Source organism: Cavia porcellus, unplaced genomic scaffold (genome assembly GCF_034190915.1).
Source record: "Cavia porcellus strain 051 isolate PalLab524CR breed Dunkin Hartley unplaced genomic scaffold, mCavPor4.1 scaffold_33, whole genome shotgun sequence".
Classification (NCBI taxonomy): domain Eukaryota; kingdom Metazoa; phylum Chordata; class Mammalia; order Rodentia; family Caviidae; genus Cavia; species Cavia porcellus.
The window spans coordinates 35,849,900-35,871,047 of record NW_026947516.1 but is presented as its reverse complement, the minus strand read 5'-3'; the positions used below and the strand labels follow the sequence as shown (position 1 = coordinate 35,871,047).

Below are 21,148 nucleotides of genomic sequence, written 5' to 3'. Positions count from 1 at the left end.
TGCAGGATAAATCAGTCTGGGTTGAAAGTTGTTTTCTTTCTGGACTGAAATACTTCATTCCAAGCTCTTCTTGATTTGAAGGTTTATGTTGAGTAGTCTGCCATGATTCTGATAGGGTTACCTTCATAGATGATCTGTTTCTTTTCTCTGACAGTTTTATTATTTGGTTCTTGTGCTTAATTTCTGATATCCCAATTATTATATGTCTGGGTGAATATTTATTTTGGCTGTTATTAATTAGAGTTCTGTATGCCTTACTTATCTGCAGATCAGATTCTCTTTCCATGTTTGGAAATTGTTGTGTTATTATTTCTTCAAATAGTCTTCCCGGACCTTTTGTGTTGATCCCTGTTTTTCTGTTGACATCTATCAATCTTATATTATTTCTCTTTGCATCATTTTGAAGCTGTTGAATTGTTGTTTCCTGGTTCCTTGCTATTTTTAAGAGATTTTTTTTTCATAGCTGTAATCTTCCATCTTGTCTTCAAGGTCTTAGAGTCTATCTTCAGATTCATTAAAGCAGCTATGCCAGCTTTCAATGGAATTTTTAATTTCTTAAATATCCCTTTGTATCTGTTTCATGTATTCTAATTCTGTCTCACATTATAATTCAAGATTTCCATCATGTTATGTTCCTCTATTTCTTTATGTACATCTGTTTAAGATACACATAGCATTTATTTCATAACGTTTGTCATTTCATTTTTTACCTAAGAGATTATTTCTGACCTGATTTTCTCTATTAACTTCATGGAGTTGTTACTTTACTTTATTTCTTATCATTTCAGTAAGTTCAATTGTACAATTTCTAGTGTCTTCTGTTTCAGTGTCTCTTTGGTTTGGTTCTCAGTGGGCTGGAGTACTGAGACTGCCTCTTGCTCTTTCCTTTTGTCATTTTCCTCTGGGACCCATGTGGCTGGCAGGGACCCTCCTGCTATAGGTTGAAACACGGAACAGTGTTTCAATCTTGCTATATCCACATGGCTAGCGAGAGTGTACCCCCGACCTATGGCACTGGATCATTGTGTCCTGTGGCCTGTAAGTCTGGCTGAGTGTTCCCCTAATGAACTATGCTGGGTTGCTGTGAGACGCTGGGCTGGGCAGAGGCTTGATCCTCTGTGCAGCTAGCAACATTGAACTCCTGCAGTGCGATGCTGGTCTCTAAAGCCTTGCTGGATGGAGTTCATATACTATATGATTGTGCCTTGTAATTTGCTTATATATCTATAATCTTCCTGCCTTAAATAAAAATTCTTTAGGCATTAATACACAGCACTGTCCCTGCTATGTGAAGTTGAGCAGTACATGCCCAAGAACTTGTTAATTGAATTAACTAACTAAATACTACCAATATAAAAATATGATTAAATTTCTATTTTGTGTCACAAATATCCATCTGAAGAATATTTTTATATTATTATATAAAATGATGTATAATTTTAATGGGCATGGTTTTACCTCTTACTATATATGTTTCTTTGGCAAGGCAACATTTACATCCTTATTTGTAAAGAAAGCTGATAAATGCTTATGTTGAATTGATTATTGGTACATAAACTCTCAAAATGTCTTTATGGTGATTATTGTTCTGTTCTTTTATCTTCTGATAGAAAAAAGCTAAGGGACTACATGTATTTTTTCCTCTTCTACTATCCTTTGGTTGCTGAGGGCATAAATAGTTTTTTTTTAGAATGTACAAATGATGTTAAGGATGTGTAATTTGGGATCTCTCTCTCTCTCTCTCTCTCTCTCTGTTTGCCAATATCTTTTTAATTCTTTTATTATTTTCCTTTCCCAAACTTCACAGTAGGTGCTTAAATTTAGTCAAATTCCTTTAAACTCTACCTGTACCCTCCTTTCACCGTCAATGGATACCAAATGTCTCCTTCTTATAAGGAAATATGTAACATCACTGACAATTTGACTCAAATATGTGTAAACAATCTGGACAAATATTTTTTCATAAATTATTACATCTAATCTTTTATATATGTAATTGATAAAAAATGTTCCAACATGCTTACTCCAGATTATGATAAAGCCTCCTTAATAGTGTGTCATTATCATTCTCAGATAGAGATGAGGAAACTGGGGCTTAGAATGGTTCATCACTTTGACCAAAGTGACAAAGGAGCTGAGATTTACATACTAGTTTTTCTTTATACTGTCCCAGCACCAAAGAGCATCAAGTTAGAAACATTCAATTACTTGCCTTTCAGATCTATAATAATCTTATATCTTACATTTTTGGTTCCTATAAAAGAACTACCTCTCCTCCTGTCAACATTATAGAATTGATATTACCTTTGTCATTTATTCCATTTATCTTATTTTCCATGAATTTTGTCTGATCAGTTATCATTTTGCATTCTTAAGTAGGTTTATACTTTGGCTACTTTCACATAGACTTAAAACTTGCTCAAGGCTGACTGACTTGAATTTGCTTATGTGTAGCGTTGGAAGTCTTCAAAATCATTTAAATTATTTTTGAAGAATGCTTCTTAGCAGTCTTCAGTACTTTCAAATCTGATTTCAGTTGTAATTACCTCCTGATGCTATCCTAACTACAGTACTCCTTGGTGGGTAATGTACACCTATTACCACTTACCTCATTTGACCTATCTCAAAATTGATATTATTGGCCTATCTCTCATTCTTAGAATTCTTATATTACTTGATTGAAGTGGCATTGTTTCTTTTCAGGTTTTTCCCTTTTTTCACAGTGGACAGTTACTTCTACAATTTAGTGTTTTTGTTTTTCATGTTCCTATATTCAACATATTTCTCTCCTTCCCAACTTCCTGTTAATGTTTCAATACAAAATAAGTACATATTATACAAAGATATACTTCCACACTCTCCTCTTTTTCTATACACATACACACATAATCCACGATTAATAAAATATAAGCTTATTATAAAGTATCATTGATTTATATTAACATTTTCTGAGTATGAATTATCTTGATTGTTTTAAATATTAGGAGTCAATTTAGTATCTGAAATTCTGATGGTTTTACACTTCATAAATTGTTTTTATTAGCATGTATTAGTTGAACATATTAATTCAATGTTATACTTCAAAACATACATATAATATTCATTGATCAAATTTTACCTTCCTTTGTTTTTCTTACACTCCTTAATTCTTTACCCTTTCCATGCAGTAGCAATTGAAATTTTATACTCAAGGAAAAATTGTCTAGCTTCTAGGTATGGAAATATTTCTATTTATGGTTGATTTCACTTAACCTAGTATCTTCCATTTCCATCCATTTCTCTCTAAGTAACAGAACTTTGTTCTTCATTATGGCTTTAATATATTCCTCATTTTGTTCATCTGCCAGGGTTTGTTCTCACCTGTTGATGGGTCCCTGGTTTGATTATACATATTACCTCTTATTAGTGCCACAATAAAAGTATTTCTGTAATTATCTCTTTGGTATGCTGATTCCATTTTCTTTGGCTATATCCCCAGAGGTGGGCAGGTGTGTCATATAATAGATCCACATTTAGATTTTCAAGGATTATTCATATTGTTCTCCATAATGGTTATGCTAGTTTATATTTGTATTAAAAATGTGTAAGAGTTACTTTTTCTCTACACCATTGCCAACATTTACTAATTTTTGTTTATATAACAATCAACCTACCTGATATGAGATAATATTGTATTGGAGGCTTGATTTTCGTTTCCCAAATGGTTGATAACATTGAATATTTTATCATGTTTATTGGGCCATTGCATTTCTTTTTTTGAGAAGTGTGTATTCAAATCATTTTCCCATTGAATTTGTAGTTACTTTTATATTGTGAACATTGATCCTTTGTCAGATAAGTAGTTGAATAATGCTGTTCTGTAGGTTATTTTTTAATTTCTTTATTGTCCCCTTCACTGTGCAATTTTTACTTTAGTTTGATATAGCCCTATTAGTCTGTTTTTGATTTTGTGAGCTTTTGATATCATACCCCCAAAATATTTGTTACAACGCTGTCTTAAATTTTTTCTTGTATCTTTATTTCTATTAGTTTCATGTCTTAAATTTAATTCTTCTCTCCATTTCTGAGTTGATTTGTATATTGGATACAAGACAAGGGTGAAGTTTCTCTCTTCTACTTGTGGATATACAGTTTTCCCAATTAAAGAAGCCACTACTCTTTCTCCATCATATGTTTTTGATCCCTTTATTGAGAATCACTAGGCTTACATGAGTTATTATGACTCTATGGTATGTGCTACAACTAAAGCTGTGATGCCTTCAATTTGTTCTTTTGGCATAAAATTATTTGGCTACTTGAAGTTTGTTGTGCTTCTATGCAAAATTTAAGATTTTTCTCTAATTACATGTAGATAATTGTTATTTTGATGAGGATGGCATTGAGTATGTAAATTTCTTTGTGTATATTTTAACATTCTTGTAATCCACAAATAATTTTTCCAGTTTTGTGTCTTCTTCAATTTCTTTCGCTAGTGTTATATAATCATTGTTGTAAAGGTCTTTTGTTTTGTTAGTGAAATGTATTAGTAGTTATGTTATTTTTTGTTGCTATTATTCCAAGGAATACTTTAATGGTTACTTTCTCAGCAAGCTTATCATTGATGATTAAGAACGCTTCTGATTTTTGTATGTTGATTTTGTATTATATAAAATGGATGGGATTATTTATTATTTCTAATATTATCACATTTTAAAAGTTCTTCATTTTTAAAATTTATACTGCAGGACATCATTCATTAAGCATGTTACTTAATTTTTAAATATTAATTCCTCCCTATATTTCCAGTTATATGCCAATATCTTCATACTGTTCTGTATCCTGTCACCACACATTGCTTTTCCCTAAAAAAGTGGGGTTTTTTTGAAAATATGTTACCTTGATTATTCAGGATATTGTTTAGAACTGTTATACAAATGGAAAAAAAAGGAATTAACTAAGGAACCACCAAAACCAAAAATAGAATAGGGAAATTTGTCATGAGCATGCATGGATGTCTCAAAGAAGCGATGATAAACAATAAAGTTTTACTTGGAAAGGGACTAATGTCTGTGTTTTTTGCAATTGGTAGCAACTATTCATCATAGTCTTTTATTGTTTAGTGGCTTGAAAGCTCTTAAGTGGATGGTTCTTTCTGAATATCTCTAATATATTTATAGTCAATTTTTAGCTGGTACTGAGACTTGAAAGCTCAGCAGGACTGGATGATCAAGATGACTTACTCACATGACTAACAGTTGTTAGTTAACAAATCAGCTATGTTTATTCAATGAAGCATTATCCTATGCTCTCTCCATGTGGTTTGCACTTCTCAGAGCATGTTGTGTTGGATGGATTCCAGGAAAGAGCACCCTTAGTGTGAAAGCTTCAAAAAGGTACATACAGAAGCTGTCAAGGCAGTTAAAGACTTGCTGTACCTGGAAGAGCCTCATTTGCTCTGTACTTTATAACTTACAGAAATCAAAAGAGAAACTCAAATTTAAAGAAGAGAAAATAAAATCCTACGTCTTTATGAGTTGGGGTGACAAGAGAATGGTCTATGGTAACTACCATGCAGCCATCTTTAGAAAACATTGTCATTTGTGCCACTATCATTCTTTCTGTGTTTCTACTTTATTCTTACTGCTCATAGATTTTTTTTCTGTTTCTTAATTCACACCACTTGCTAGAAACTTCGTAAGTACAGTTTCATAGTGTTTATGACATATTTTAAGCATTGCCAAAGTTTGGCCTGTTAATTCTAAATTTCTGAGATAGGTATTATGGATCTGTCTGGGTGTGTGCACTGTCTGTATTCTAATTATCCATGACTGGAAAGTGGCCAGAATTATATGACACAGTCATGGTTGTTACTGCTTCAACTTTTTGAGGCAGTTGAGGGTTTCCCAGATGAAAGGTCTTGACCATTTACTTAACAATGTCTGTTACTGTGTTCAATTCTTGTTAATTACTCAGAGCTGTATTTTAACATCCCTTTTCCTGTGACATCTATTAACTCCCCTGCATGAGTGGTACTGTGGCTACATACTCGCATAAAATTTTGTAGTTTCTGTACTATTTCTTGCTCTGTAAATAACATTGTGCATTTAGATGATTTTCTAACTATCAGATTATAAGAATCCAAAAGAATAGTACATATCGTCTTGCATGTAAAGTAATTATTCAATGAATATACTGCATATGGTTAAAATATATATTTGCATTAGTTTTTCATTTGTTTAAAGGGAGAATTTTAATTACTTAAATAATTCATAATCAATTTGCCTTTGAAATTGTAAGATTCAGTATGCTATGGAATAATGTACGTATGTCGTAAATATTATTTACATTCTTAGGAGCACTTCCTCTACTGAGCCTAATTTCCTAGGATAATTCTTATTTTTGAGGTCAAATTATAGTTTTTTGTGTAACTGTTAGCAAACTCATGTAGTTTCCTAATTTGTAGCAGGGTTGATTCCAATTGGTGCAATTAGTTTTCACTAATATCATTGTACAAACTGTTTTGTATGATAATTATAGGTAGAACTGTGAAATAAGTTCATAGTTTTTTATCAAATTTATTTATTTGACAATGACTGAACTTTAAATTAAGATAATTTCACTACTAGTTGCTTTTTGCTGAGACTGACAGCAAGAAATGAATTAATTTATTTTTTGGAAATAAATTAATAGGATTTGATATATACTATAATTTTAAGGAGTTCACAAGTTAAATAAAAACATACTAAAGAATAAAATGAGCAAAAAATTCTTAAGTATAGAAAATATAGAAATATTTAACTACTTAAATTTCAAAAATTAACATCTGTAGGAAGTCTCTATCTATCAGACCAAAAGCAAATACCAACTGAGACATTTAACTTTCATTACTTAGATCTCGAGTTTTCCTTAAGTTAACTGAAAAATGGCACAGAATGATCAAGTCGGAATGCTAATAAGGACCATTATCCACATGAAACTTTTTCTTTATATCTTGTGCGTTCACAGACCTTATTTGTAGAAGTTAACATCTTGCCTTTGACCACATCTAAATGTAACTTTACAGATAAAACAGTATAAAGTTTATATAATAGATATAAAAAGAAACTATTGAAAAAGATATGTGAGAGACTTTTATCATCACTGAATCCGAATGATCATTTTTCTTCACATTAATTCCAATAGGGGAAAAATATATTATTTCAGTTTTAATAATTTATGGTGAGAGAAAAGTACTTGTTACTTTAAAAGAGGCTATAATGTAATAATGGTTGAGGAGAATTTATGAATTCCATCTTTTTGGAAAATGAGTTGTCCTTTGCAAAAATTTAAAAGTGTCCTAACTAACGATGCTATCCTACCAACAGAAAATTCAATCAGATTTGACAAGTCATGAGATCAGCTTAGAAGAAATGAAGAAACGTAACCAGGGGAAGGATGCTGCCCAAAGAGTTCTATCCCAAATTGATATTGCACAGGTATGTTTTACTGAATAAACTGTTTGGTTTGATTTATTCACACATTAAAGCACACTCATATATGAGCCAATTTGATTAGTAAAATTTAGATGGAAGGCTGTTAGGTCTCCAGGCTGGGACTCCCAGCCAAACAGAATAGAGAAACCTCCCAATGTTCCACTCTTTGCCTGCAGGAAACCTCCTGCATTCTGGGTTCCTGGTATAGGGAGCCCACAGAAGGCATCCTGTACCCTTGCTTGGGGCCCAAAATCACCAGTGACATCCTGTACCCACTCCTATCCTGCTCTGTTCTGGAAAGCCCCCAAATTTTTACCTCTCTCAAAATCTCCCCCTCCCCTATCCACATTCCCTTATAAGCTTTGCCCTCTCCCCTCACTCAGGGCCAGTGGTCTTTTGCCCTTGGTCTGACTGCACCAGGTCTGTAATAAAGTTATCGCTGTATGCTTCAACCTTGCCTGCCTCAATGATCTCAGTCGTGTCCTGGTTTTAGCCTGTCAAGAGCGTTACTTGAAATGATGCGTAGCACCTTGGACCTTTTTGCTGTGTGCATTTTAAAGGTAACATAGGTTAATTGATAATGGTTTATTTAATATCAGATTTAAAAAATTATTGAGAGTAGCTCTTTTGGGGTTTCTCCTGTCTCTAGGAGCTGTGCCTCTCCCCTACCAATAAATATTTTCTACTCTTGAAAAGAAAAGAAAAGAAAAGAAAAATTACTGAATTATTCTCTCAAATGTGTGCTTTTTTATTTTGGAAGAATTGGCTAAGGAGTTGCTTTTTTTTTTTTTTTTAATTTTATTCCTTTATAATGTCAGAAATAAAGGAAAAATCTATTAACAAACTATTATTAGGTACTTTATAGAAGACAAAATTAACCTGATGCATCCTTACATTATTTTTACAGAAAAAACTGCAAGATGTCTCCTTGAAGTTTCGATTATTCCAGAAACCTGCCAATTTTGAACAGCGTCTGGAGGAAAGTAAGATGATTTTAGATGAAGTGAAGACGCACTTGCCTGCGTTGGAAACGAAGAGTATTGAACAGGAAGTAGTACAGTCACAGTTAAATCACTGTGTGGTATGTATTTCTTATGGCAACTGTCAGCTACCCTTGACTTTCCATATAAGAAATATTTGATGATTTCTTTTTATAATTCTAGGAAACTGTAATATTTACACTGTATATATTTAAAATCAAGAAAATGTTGGAGTCTACACTGAAAGACAAGAACTTTTACCAAAATAGTGTTCATTTAAAGTCTGTTCTAAAAGTGTCCTTTATGGCTGGATGTAGTGGTGCATGCCTGTAACCCTGGTCCTCAGAGGGCTGAGGCAGGAGGATTGCTGCTACTTCCAGGCCAACCTTGGCTACATAGTGAATTCAAAGTCAATCTGTACTACATAAGTAACTCTGCGTAAAGAAAGCCTTTTTTGAACCTATAATCCTCTTAAAGACTGTGCAGAATATAAAATGGATCCTCTTGGTTTGTTTTTTATGGGACTTTGAAAATATTTTATATAAAAATTCTGAATAAAGTATATTAATCTAGAAAGAACAAGCATGGCAGTAGTTCATATAATAATAATTTCAGAAATAATGGGTGTTGGCAGGTAAGTTAAATGATGTATAAAAGTAATCTCTAATTCTCAAGGTCATCTGAGAGAAGTTAAAGACAAACACTTTGAGGGGTAACGCAAGATTATATTCTAGGTACTCTTAATTCTAAATCCTAACAGCTTTTCGTTCATCAGTGCTGAAATACTACGAGACCACAGAGATAGAATTAAAAGGCAAGGAGAGATACAATTAACCTGTAGTATAAATATTCATTAGATTTGGGATTATCCAGCAGTGTCCCATGCCACAGTTATTAGATATTCACCAAGTTAGACAATCCTTAGATGATTTAAAAGCTGAAGTGTGAGGGTATTTACTAGCATAATACAAGTGCTATTATAACTCTATGGGTTGTAGGGACCATGAGGTTATACATTTACAGAAAATGAAAAGCCTAAATGTATTAACACCAAAGTGAGGAAGTTTATTTATTTAGTACTTTACATTTTAAGTTGTGTTTCTGCATGTATCCCATAATATAAATGAAAAGCAGAACCTTTGAGATACAGTTCAGTTACGTAACTATGAATAGGGGAAAATCTGTCTTTTAATAGACACTGTAAAATAAATGCATGCATTCATTTGTGAAAAATATGAAGTTATTTTGTGCAATAACCTTTATTGATCATTCAGGCTACATTTTATTCACATAATTACTTTAAATATCCTTTCCTCTTAAAAAGCAATTTTGAATATAGTGGTATACAGTTATTTGCTGATATTAGACAAGTAAGTGTAGGAACACATGGGAACAAATCTAAAACTTTACAAAATTAATTGAAAACAAAAATCACCCAATTACATTATTATATAGACTAATATTTGCTAAATGAGAGCTGTTAATTGTCTTCCAGGAACAAATATTTAATATTACCTCATAAAACTTACTAGCACTAAGTGTAAGCTGAAAGCAACTCCAACTGTATTAATACGAAGGAAACAGAGATGCTGGTTTATTGTTTCTGCTTCCAGTTTAAATGTTAGGACCAATTCAAACACACTTTCTCTGGTCTTCTTTGATTTACAACTTTTATATATTTTCTTACTTAAAATACTTTATAATATAGTACAATGATGACCATGCCTTCAAGACAATTTTGTTGATTTTAGCCAGTCCTGTTAACTTGAACACCAATAAAAGGAATTGTTCTGTTGAACACAAATACAGTGAATATTTCTCCTTCTTGGTTATACATATATTTTGGTCAATTGAAAGGCAAAGTATAATGGCTAACAGTGTCATCAATGAACTTTAATAATAAAAGTAAATGAGTAAAACTTTTTAAATTTAAAGAATGGATTGTTTGGAAATCTCTAATTCTAGAATTCACAGAGTTGATTGCCAACAAAGCAATGAGTGATTGCAGTGTTTTCCAATACTCATATTATTTGTCACATTTTCTAAGATATAGCTGAAATATACTAAAATCATTGGAAAAGCTCAGAGAACTCACAACATTAATAAAGGAAAATTGACATCATTCATCAAAGAGAGGATAACAGTGGAAATAGGTTATACATGTAACCTTAATTAATCAGAAAATTGCTCAGACTTTATAAAATTGTTTTTCTACGCATTTTAAACTAAAATGAGAAAACCAACCCAGATTTTGTCCTAATTCTAAAAGACAATTTACCTAATAAAAAGTTTAATTCTCAGTAGTGTTATTAGTATTCAGATTTCATACTGAACAAATACGAGTGGCCATGAATAATGTAAACGATTATATATACATATATACATACATATATAAGCACATTCATACATATACATATCCAAAATACACATCTTTGCAATAGAATAACTATAAAGCAAAATTATGACTCCCAGTGGTGCTAGAGATATAATAGCTAGTATAGCCATATTCCCAAATTATGATGCGTGCCACAAAATTCTTTGTTGTAGCAGCTGACTCCATTTTGAGAAGCATATGTGTCCTTTGTGATTGCAATATACAGGTAATTTTAAATAATATTCACATATTTTGATAGGCACATTAACAAAATGCATTTGTCTAAGCTAAAACATTTAAACTTATTGCCTTCCTAATGTTGAATATAAAACATATTAAAACTTTGATCTGACAATTTAGATGTTTACTCAAATGAAATATAAATGTGGTGAGAAAATATTTAACTTCTGTATCACTGATTGATTCTCTAATGACCCACTAATAACTGGCACATAGTAGACACTCAGTAAATACCTGGTCAATGAGTGAATCCATTCATTCAAACTCATAGCTAGAATTATATTTCTCGGACATTTAAAATAGAAATCATATAACACTTAGAAATGCATTTTATGATCTTGAAGTAAATAACAAAATACATATGATGTGAGTTATACATGTCTGTATGTCTGTATACAAGAGAAATATCATACTGAAAGATGATGCAAGCACTAGATATTGACAGTAACTTCAAAATACTGACAGCTGCAATAAACCCAGTAACATGCAACAGCAATTAAGGTGATGATGACCTTATTTTTTTACTAATAATATTAATTTAACACTATTGTATGCCATTATTCATTATGTTTTGTTTTTTTATTTAACTTAGAATTTGTATAAAAGTCTGAGTGAAGTGAAGTCTGAAGTGGAAATGGTGATAAAAACAGGACGTCAGATTGTACAGAAAAAGCAGACAGAAAACCCTAAAGAGCTGGATGAAAGAGTAACAGCTTTGAAATTACATTATAATGAGTTGGGTGCAAAGGTGAGAACATATGATACAACAAATACTCCGCTGAACTTTCCTTAGCATTATGGACAATGGTTTGTATAACTTAGGCATAATTAGAGTCTCCATAATTATTATTCCCATGCTCTTTCTCCCTCCTCTTGTCTTTTTTGCGTATATTCATGTGCAATTTTTCTGAGAAAATGTTAATTAATCAGTGAGGGTCTGTTCATAGTTTGAAAATTATGCAAGGTTAAGAAATTGTTTTTGTTGATCTATCATAGAGTTCTAAATGGTTTCCTTTGTTCTAAATTTTCCTTCTTTAAGTTGTTTAAATCTACTTATACTGACTTGTAGACTACTCAATGTTATAAACTATAAAAGCTAATAATATTTAATCTAACAGAGTTGACACCATCCACATAGACCATATTTGGTGACACTATCCACCTAGACCATATTTGGTGCAATGAATCTGGCACATGCCACGGAAAGTCTTGTGTAATCCACCCTACTTGACTAACAAGAAAGTATGGAGAGACAAGCTCTATAGCTCTGTGATCATCTTTTTTTTTTATTGCACTGATAAGAGTATTGTGAACAATATTATATTACTTTTAATTAAATGTACTTACATTTTTCTATCTCATCTTTCCAAAACTGTGAATTGCTCACCCTCCTTAACTCAAATATTCTGTATACATTTAGAATTTTGATGGCTTAAAATCGTGATTATAAACTGTCTCTTTATTCTGTTTATTGCTTCCTTTGCTGAGCAGAATCCTGTTTCTTTGTTTTCACCTATTGCCTGGTCTTTTGGTTCCCATCTAAACAAATCTTTGAAAAGACATGTCACTTAAACTACTTGCTTATATTGCCTTCTAGCAGTTTTATACTTTCAGGTCTATATTTAACTCTTTAATCCATTTTGAATTAATTTTTATATAGAATAAGATAAAGGTCTGATTTTGTTCTTCTTCACGTTGAAATCCAGTTTTTTAAGCACCATTAATTGAACAGATAATTCTTTCTGTGTTGCTTACTCTTAGCATTTTTTTTTGAAGACCAATTAATTGTTAATGTTGGATTATTTTCTGGGCTTTCCATACTGTCCTTTTATTCTGTTTTGATGCTAATAATGTATTATTTATATTACTATAGCTTTGTACTATGTTTTAGAGTCAGGTAGTAAGATCCCTCTATTTTTTTTTTGTTGTTGTTGTTGTTGTTCAGTACTTTTCTGTTTGTCTTTCTTGAATTCACATAAATTTTATTTCTCCCCAAAACAACTGAGAAATTTGTATAAGAAGCACACTGAATTTGAAGACAATTTTTGGTAGTACATAATTTTAACAATATCTTCTTAATTTCTGATCATAGGATATCTTTACATTTATTTGTGTTCCTTCCATTTATGTTATCAATATTTATATTTTTCAATATAGATTTTAAGTTCCTTGGTAAAATTTATCACAAGCACATTTTTATGTTATTGTAAATGTGATATTTTTTCACTTTCCTTTAAAAATTTCTTGTTAATGTATAGAAATGTTACTGATTTTTTACACCTGCATCTGTACTGACTTTATTTTTTCAAATAATTTTTTACAAACCTTCTTTTTCATATATATGATCATTTCTTCTACAAACTTAGACAATTAAACTTCTTTCCAATTATAAAACATAATCACACAAAACTGAGTTGTGAACACTAAGAACTGATCAAACCTTTCCTCTAACACTATTTTACATTTTTATGACATTTCTATAAAAATTCTGGTGCTCAGTTAAATTTAAAATATTAAAAGTGTACAATTTATTTCTTTTACAGGTTTTCATAGTTACACATGTTTGTGAAGACATATATTTTAACATGAATTAATATTATACAATGTATATGTACATAAATCAAAACATTATTTCATTACTATGTATATTTTTATGCTTCTCTAGATTTATTTAAAAACAAAATTTGCAGTAATTTCATATTATGCTGTTCATTATACAGTATTTTCTTAATGATTAAAAAATAAGCTTTTTTCCTCAAACTTAATTAATGTATATTTTATTTTTATTACTGGTGATTTCTCAGTAAATACATATTTAAGTACTGTGATGTCTTTAAAGAAGGAGATATTTTAGCTTTACTTTTGTGGTTTTTAGTGAAGGGTAAATCAGTGATGGGTAAGCTTTTGGCTTGAGAATCAAATGAGAAAAGCATAAGCTAGACTTTCAAAACTTTAATTTTATTATGACTGAACAGTGTCCCAAAGGGATAGAAAGTTACATTTTTACAAGACAGGTTTCTAAGTTTAGTGAATATAAAGTCATTGGAAAGTTGCCACCTCATTTGACAAACAAATGTAAATGTTTGTCCGTATTTAAGAAGTAGCCATGCATAGGCAGATTTCTCATATTTCATCCTGAAATTAGATTGATGAATATGGTTTAAAGCTATTAACTTTAAATTGCTTATGTTTGAAAATAAATTTTAGATTTACATATAAATCTGAAAAGACATTATTTAGTGATAGTCTTTTTAATTTTGATATATTTTTACCATGTTTGCTGTCATCCTATGGCAAAAGATTCTCCTTCTGTTTATTTCCAAAAATAAGAAACACCGATACTCAATTAATAACAAAGATTATAATTCTGAAATAAGATGCATTTCAACTGCATGTTTAGTCAAACAAAATGTTTTTGAATAAAAAGCCCTCACTCCTTTCTAGACAAATCTATCATTACATTCGAGTTGTCACATAGAAAAAAGATATCTAAACTTGATGTCTCATTCCAGGATTTATGAATATTCACAGATTCCAATTCTTTCATATTTGACCTCAGTTTTGGAAAATAGAATGATTCCTACTCTGTAGTTAATTGAAAGTCAAATAATCTCTAAGATTAACAATAGTGGTACAATTTATTCAATTTATGGATGTCAAATCTCTTTATGCTCAACAGTATATAATTCAAGCAGTTTGACCTCTGCTAAACTTATGTGCCCATGAGTAAAACTTTCTTATTCAAAAGCATTTTGGGAAATGTGACACTCTCAGTTCACATATTTAAATATAAATTATTGTCTGTTTCATAAAGTATTTTTAAAAAATGTTTACTTATGCAAGAGGTAATTCAACACAAAATAATGTAGGATAACTGCTTTGAATTTAAAATAATAAAAGTTATATTAGAAGAGTATTTGTACCCTTAATTGGTTGTTATTAAGAATTGAATGACTTTGCGCATATATATAATTTTTTGGTATGATGTTTTTAATTCTTTGGGGAAAATACCCAGAAATGAGATATCTGGGTGGAATGGGACCTATAAACCTAGATTTTTGTGAAATCTCTACACTGATTTCCAAGGGGTTGCACCAGTCTAACCTCCCACCAGCAGTGGAGAAGCATTTCTGTTTCCCCACAGCCCTATCACCATTTGTTATTGATTGATTTCCTGGTGGAAGCCATTCTTTCTGTGATGAGATAGAATCTCAGTATTGTTTACTTTGCATTTCTTAAATGACCAAGGATGTTGAATATTTTTAAAGTATTTTTTGCCATTTGTATTTTTTCACCTGAGAAGTGCATATTCATCTCAGATGTCCCAGCATTTGAGAGGTTAAGGCAGGAGAAACCCTGTGAGTTCCAGGTCAACCTGGGCTAAAAGGGAGATAAAAAGCAGCGTAAACTGTATAATGAAACCCTGTCTCGAACAAAGCCAAACAAACAAGACTACTGAAACTGTTCACTGCATGTAGCACTGTTTTAAATGTATCTATTCCCCACGTATACAAAGTTGTAAAATTCAATTTTCCTTAAGGTGGCAGTGTCTCCTAGTTTTAAAAATCTGTTAAGATGGATGTAAAGGAAGGGGTCTGGGAAGATGGCGGAACAGTAAGCAGCAAAGTAAAAAGCCTCTCTGAGAGAACAGCCCAGATGCTGGAATATAGCATTCAGGAGAAGGAAAAGCAGGAGAGACATAGATCCCTTTGACCAAAGAAGAAACTAAAGTGAGAACTGAAGACCCAGAAAAAATTTTAAAACAGAAAAACTTGAGCAGAAGAAGGCAGTAGTAGCTGGCAGCCCTCTCCCCAGAGCCGGTCCCACTGTGCCAGAAGCACTGTTGAAACCCAGAGATGCATAGGCATAATGAAGCTTGTGGTGGGCAAGCCTGAAGGATTTGGTGAGGAAATGTAAGGGCAGAAGGGAGCAGCGAACCAGAAAACTGCACTGGCTGGCGTGCCTAAACTCGTGCAGTTGTGACTCAGTGAAATGCCTGGGTTCCCGTTGCTTCCACTAATGGGAACCCCAGTCACACTGGAATGCAGGCGCACTGGGATGTGGGCGCACTGAGGTCTGGGATCAGCGAGACCAACAGAAAGTGGAGCCATTAGGTGACCTGCATTGGCCTGTGGTGAGTGTCAGGAATAAAACCTTTCCACGGGAAAGGGAATGACATCTTGAAACCAGGCAGGACTGGCAGAAACAAGGTACTGCAGAGATTTCAGTCAATTGTTTCCCTTCCCCGAAGAGATTGGTCAGATGTGGTTGGCCTGGGTCACACACCTGCCTGGGAACCAGTAGGGTGTCCTAGACCAATTCCCCTATGCACTGCTCACACTAAGGCATGGTGAAGGCCTCCAGGGCCTGAATGACCTGGAGGCGAGGGGCAAACATATGTTGTCCCTATTTGCACCTCAATAGCACACTGGACTAGATGGTCACCTAGCCAGCATGCTTCAGAAGAACCAGAATCAACAAAAAGAAAGGGACTGGGGCCTTCTTTATATGCTTGTATGGAAGAAACAAAAACATATGAGAAGAAGAAACAATAAGAAAAAGCCCTCAGCCCCCAACCCTGAGAACATTGAACCAAGAAATGTAAATACAAAAGAGATTGAGGACAGCAAACATGCAATATCAGACACGGCATCAGTGAACATAAAGAAATATATTTGGGACCTCATAGATGAGTTCAAAAGTGAAATATTTAACCAAGTAAAGCAAGATATAAATAGATTAGTAAAAGAAATAATAAACACCTCTCAAGAAGACACAGATGGAACAATGGAGAAACACAAAGGAGATAACCATTTGATGAAGAATAAAAAGAAAATATAGAATACACGAAGCAGATTCAAAGCGATTACCAGGAAATTAAAAACTCCATTGAAAGCTGGCAACACTGCTTGAAAGAAACTAAGGATAGATTATCCAAACTGGAGGACAGGTTTGCAATGTGGGATCATGAATGAAAAAATTACTTAAAAATAACAAGGAAAAAAGCAGTAACAATTCAAAGACTAGAAGACAACAAGAGGATCTATAACTTGAGAATAAAGAATGTGAATGAAGAAGCAGGGGGACAAACAAAGGAACTACAAAGGCTCTTCACAGAAATAATTAAGGAAAACTTCCCAAACGTAGGAAAGGGAAATAATATTCAGATGTATGAGACATACAAAACTCCAGCCACCTACAACCAAAACAGAGCCACACCCAGGCATATAACAATCAAGATCCAAGAAATTCAATATAAGAACAGAATATTAAAAGCTGTTAGAGACAAGAAACAGATCACCTATAAAGGAAGGCCCATCAGAATTAGGCAGACCTCTCGACACAAACCATCAAGTCAAGAAGAGCTTGGAGCAAAATATTCCAAGCTCTGAAATTTAATAGCCTCCAGCCCAGATTGATGTAACCTGATAAACTGTCTCTAGAAATTAATGGAGAAACAAGATGCTTCCAAGACAAAGAGGAACTGGGGGAATTCGCAACCTCCAATCCAACTCAACAGAGAATACTACAGGACATTCTAAAGAGAGAGAAAAGTACCAGGATTCCAGAAACAGTGGTGGAGAGGCTTCAGTGAATGGAGTAGAAAGTAGAATGAAGAAGACAAGCAGTCAACTAATAGCAAACAAAGAGCATAACAGAAATGAGGCAGAGAAGGTTGGTTATAAACTCTAATATAGATGGCTTTGATACACTAAATTAAAAAAAAAAGAATCACAGGTAGAGTAGATCAGAAGGTAGGGTCCACTGAGATACTCTATATAGGAAATATAATTAAATTGAAAAAGGGTATATGGACTGAAAATCTAATGTGGGAAAACAATGCTCTATGGGACAGGGAGCCAGAGAGTAATAGGGGCAACTAGACCAGAATTTGAGGATAGGTTGGAAATACAGGCTTTAATAGGTAGGAATATAATTATAGATCAAGTCCAGGAGGGAGAAAGTTTGGAACCACTTAGGTAAATAGCAGGTTGTACCCCCCCCCAATTTAAAACGAAGGATCTAAGTGAGACCCAAAAATGTACAGTGCACCCTGGGGAAGTGAAAGGGGAGGAATGGTCTTTAAAAAGATGGCAGAATATATAATTAATAGTGTATCAATAATTAAAACCCATATTACTCACACCACTCTGCTTAGATAGATTTTATTCTGTTCCAGTTTGCATACTTGCATTAGATTTGAGGGCACAGACAGCTATCTCCAAAACACCAGCGCATAGCACAGTAATCATCTTTAATTTCCTATTAACTTAATTTTGAGCCCTGTATGACTTATACTGGTTTGTCATGACTGATCTTAGTGCCATTTGGTTTGTTTGATTGCTGTTTGGTATTGACAGATTTTATTCAAAACTTATATGATTGATAGTATCAAGTCTGAGAGTTTAGGCAATTACATTGAATATGACAAGACTCAATATGACACCCATTCTGGCTTGATTACTACCTGTTTTTGAAGTTTTATACTATGTAATTGTTTTTATTAATACTGTTATATACTGATATATTCAATTATACAATGTCTGATGACTAGCCAATTCTATTGAAGATAACAAGAGACAACACAGTAACCATGGTAGAACCCCTTGTACAGTGGTCTTATATGTCTTTTTCATTTCATGTGTTTATAGGAATATGTTTTGTTTTATCTTGCTTTGTTTTGTTCCTCCCTCTAATACAGAAAGGATAGAAAGACATGTTAAGACTCATGCAAGAGTAGAACCAATAAACAGTTTATAAGAACTGATCTTATGACACATGATGAAATGAACAAATACTTTGAAGAAAAAGAGACACTACAGTACCCAGTGCTGATCCAGGAGTATCATAATGTGAAACCCAGCAATAATATTATTCTTTGCTCAGAGTGATTTTAGCCTGCTTGGGTTTGTTCAATCTCAACATAAATGAAGATATGGATAACTGCATGTATAAGTGTATAGAATTGATAACCATATTACTAAGTTTTTGTTGAACAGAACTGTTTGCAGACTTGCTGTTTGAAACCCCACTTTATATGCTCCACTTTTATATCTTGAATAACTATTTGTAGGAGGACAATATGTAAATATCAACTAGTGATTTCTTACTGTTTATACTTTCTTTGAAAGTATGTATTATTCTACACATTTTCTGTTTTGTTTAGTCTTTCTTTAAATAAAATTTTTAAAAAAGTAAAAAAAATGAATATAAACAAAATAAAAATAGATAATATCAATAATGTATTACTCTAGGAAGATAAAATTCTCTTCAAATATTGAATCCAGGAGACTTTTCTACTAACAGTAAATAGAAAACATAATTATGCAGCAAAATATACCATAAAATGTGTTTCTTTTTGTCTCTCACCTATACATAAAATTCCTACAGCCAAAATGGCAGATGCATTTGCTTTCCTTAAAAGAAAAATAGGAGGGAAACTTTGTAAGCAGAATTGGCTTGCTAGCCTTTACAACAAAATATTTTCTGAAAGAATACATATTTCTCTTTAAAAGAACTAATGAATTTTGATCACTACTAGAAATTGTATCAGGGGCTTTGGTATCCTTTCATGGTTATCGATTGATTCTTCTTTTGCCTGTGTTCTATACATTCACGTGGATGTATATGTTCATGTGCATATAAACAGTGTTGTTTACAATCCCAGGATAATTTGCACAGAAAAGGCATGTACTTGTGTTAGTATTTTAATCAGTTTCCTTACTGTCGAGGTTAAGTTGAACTCTACTTCTTATATTGCTCAGCAAAATAACTCAATGTTTTTGACATTTTTCTTAACCTGTAAAGTAATAAAATAAATGGTAATGAAACTTTTGCAATCTATCTTCAGATACAGTTACTGTGGAACCTCTCTGGAAAAAACAATGGAAATAAAAGAAAGGGCAGAGGTGTTGTAATATATAAAGTTATCTCAATGTGCTATGCTGCTTTACCCTTACAAGAGCCCTATGTGCAAAATAAAATGATTCCATTTGATAGATGTGTAAACTAAGGAAAATGAAGTATCTTCCTGAGGATCTCAGACAAATTGAAACTCTGTTGAGTATCACAGAGTCCAACATGTTGACACTCTACTCTACTGCCTCTGTAATGTCAAATATTTATACCAAATGCTCAGATTCACAGCTTTCATGACAGAAAATCAAGTTTGTTTTTTCACACACTCAAAGGAATATAACAAACACAGCAGGAACAAATTTATAAGAATATAACTTGTTAAATTTTTACTGGTTATATTGTCTGCCTTACAGGTGATGGCTTACACGGTTTTCTTTCATTTATTGCTTTATGCAATATACCAAATGGACTGAGACACTTCTTTGTTTGAGAAAATAAAAGAAACATGGTGGAACAACTTATCTAGGATGAGTCAAGGACAGCTTTGCTTTCCAATTTCAAATTTATCTAACTTTCACCAAGTTGACTGTTGCATGAGAAGAGAAACTGGCATTGTTATTAAGCCAAATAATCAACAATTTTTAAAAAATGTAGCCATATCCGGAAAGGTGTTGTTCAGTTACAAATGTGTTTATTCTCCCTGTAAGGTTTTGAAAAGTTTGTTTGCGAGAGTCTTGGTATTAAATTCTAAAAAACATGAAAACAGGAAGAAACTTAGGATCAAATTTTGTCTTCTTTAATTAACCAGAGAGAGAATTTTGGGTTTGCACATATGTTTTTGCCCTTACTTGATTGAAATTACAGTGAAAGAGGAAATGGTCTAGCTTGGCATTCTTTTTGTACAAAATCAAGGCATTTAAAGTCACATTGACAATAAAATTGATAATTTTAACAATTGCACACAAATATTCTTGTCTGTAGAGAAATAATATTTTTCCCATTATGATACCTTACAAACAAGATAAAATCTTTTTTATGTAGAATATTAGAAATCTTCTTGCTTCTCTTTTTAACATTAGACATATATTCAGTTTGATTTTTATCATTGTGTTTATTGCAAACTTTGGCCATACATTGTGCTTTATTTATATTAGGAAAAAAAAAATATATATATATATATATTCTATGATAGAAAATTCAAGATATCACATTTTAGACTTTGATCTCATCTGATTTTGATTGTT

General features: G+C 32.5%; 1 protein-coding gene across 17 annotated transcripts in view; it reads left to right on the top strand.

Moving 5' to 3' along the window:
- Window positions 1–21,148, top strand: part of Dmd (dystrophin) — a 2,110,831-nt gene that overhangs the window by 883,293 nt on the left and 1,206,390 nt on the right. For all 17 annotated transcript variants that reach the window (XM_063242792.1, XM_063242803.1, XM_063242804.1 and 14 more), the window contains 3 exons: window positions 7,344–7,454; window positions 8,359–8,532; window positions 11,638–11,793. In XM_063242792.1, coding sequence (XP_063098862.1) covers window positions 7,344–7,454; window positions 8,359–8,532; window positions 11,638–11,793 — 441 coding nt within the window. The remainder of the gene's footprint in view (window positions 1–7,343; window positions 7,455–8,358; window positions 8,533–11,637; window positions 11,794–21,148) is intronic.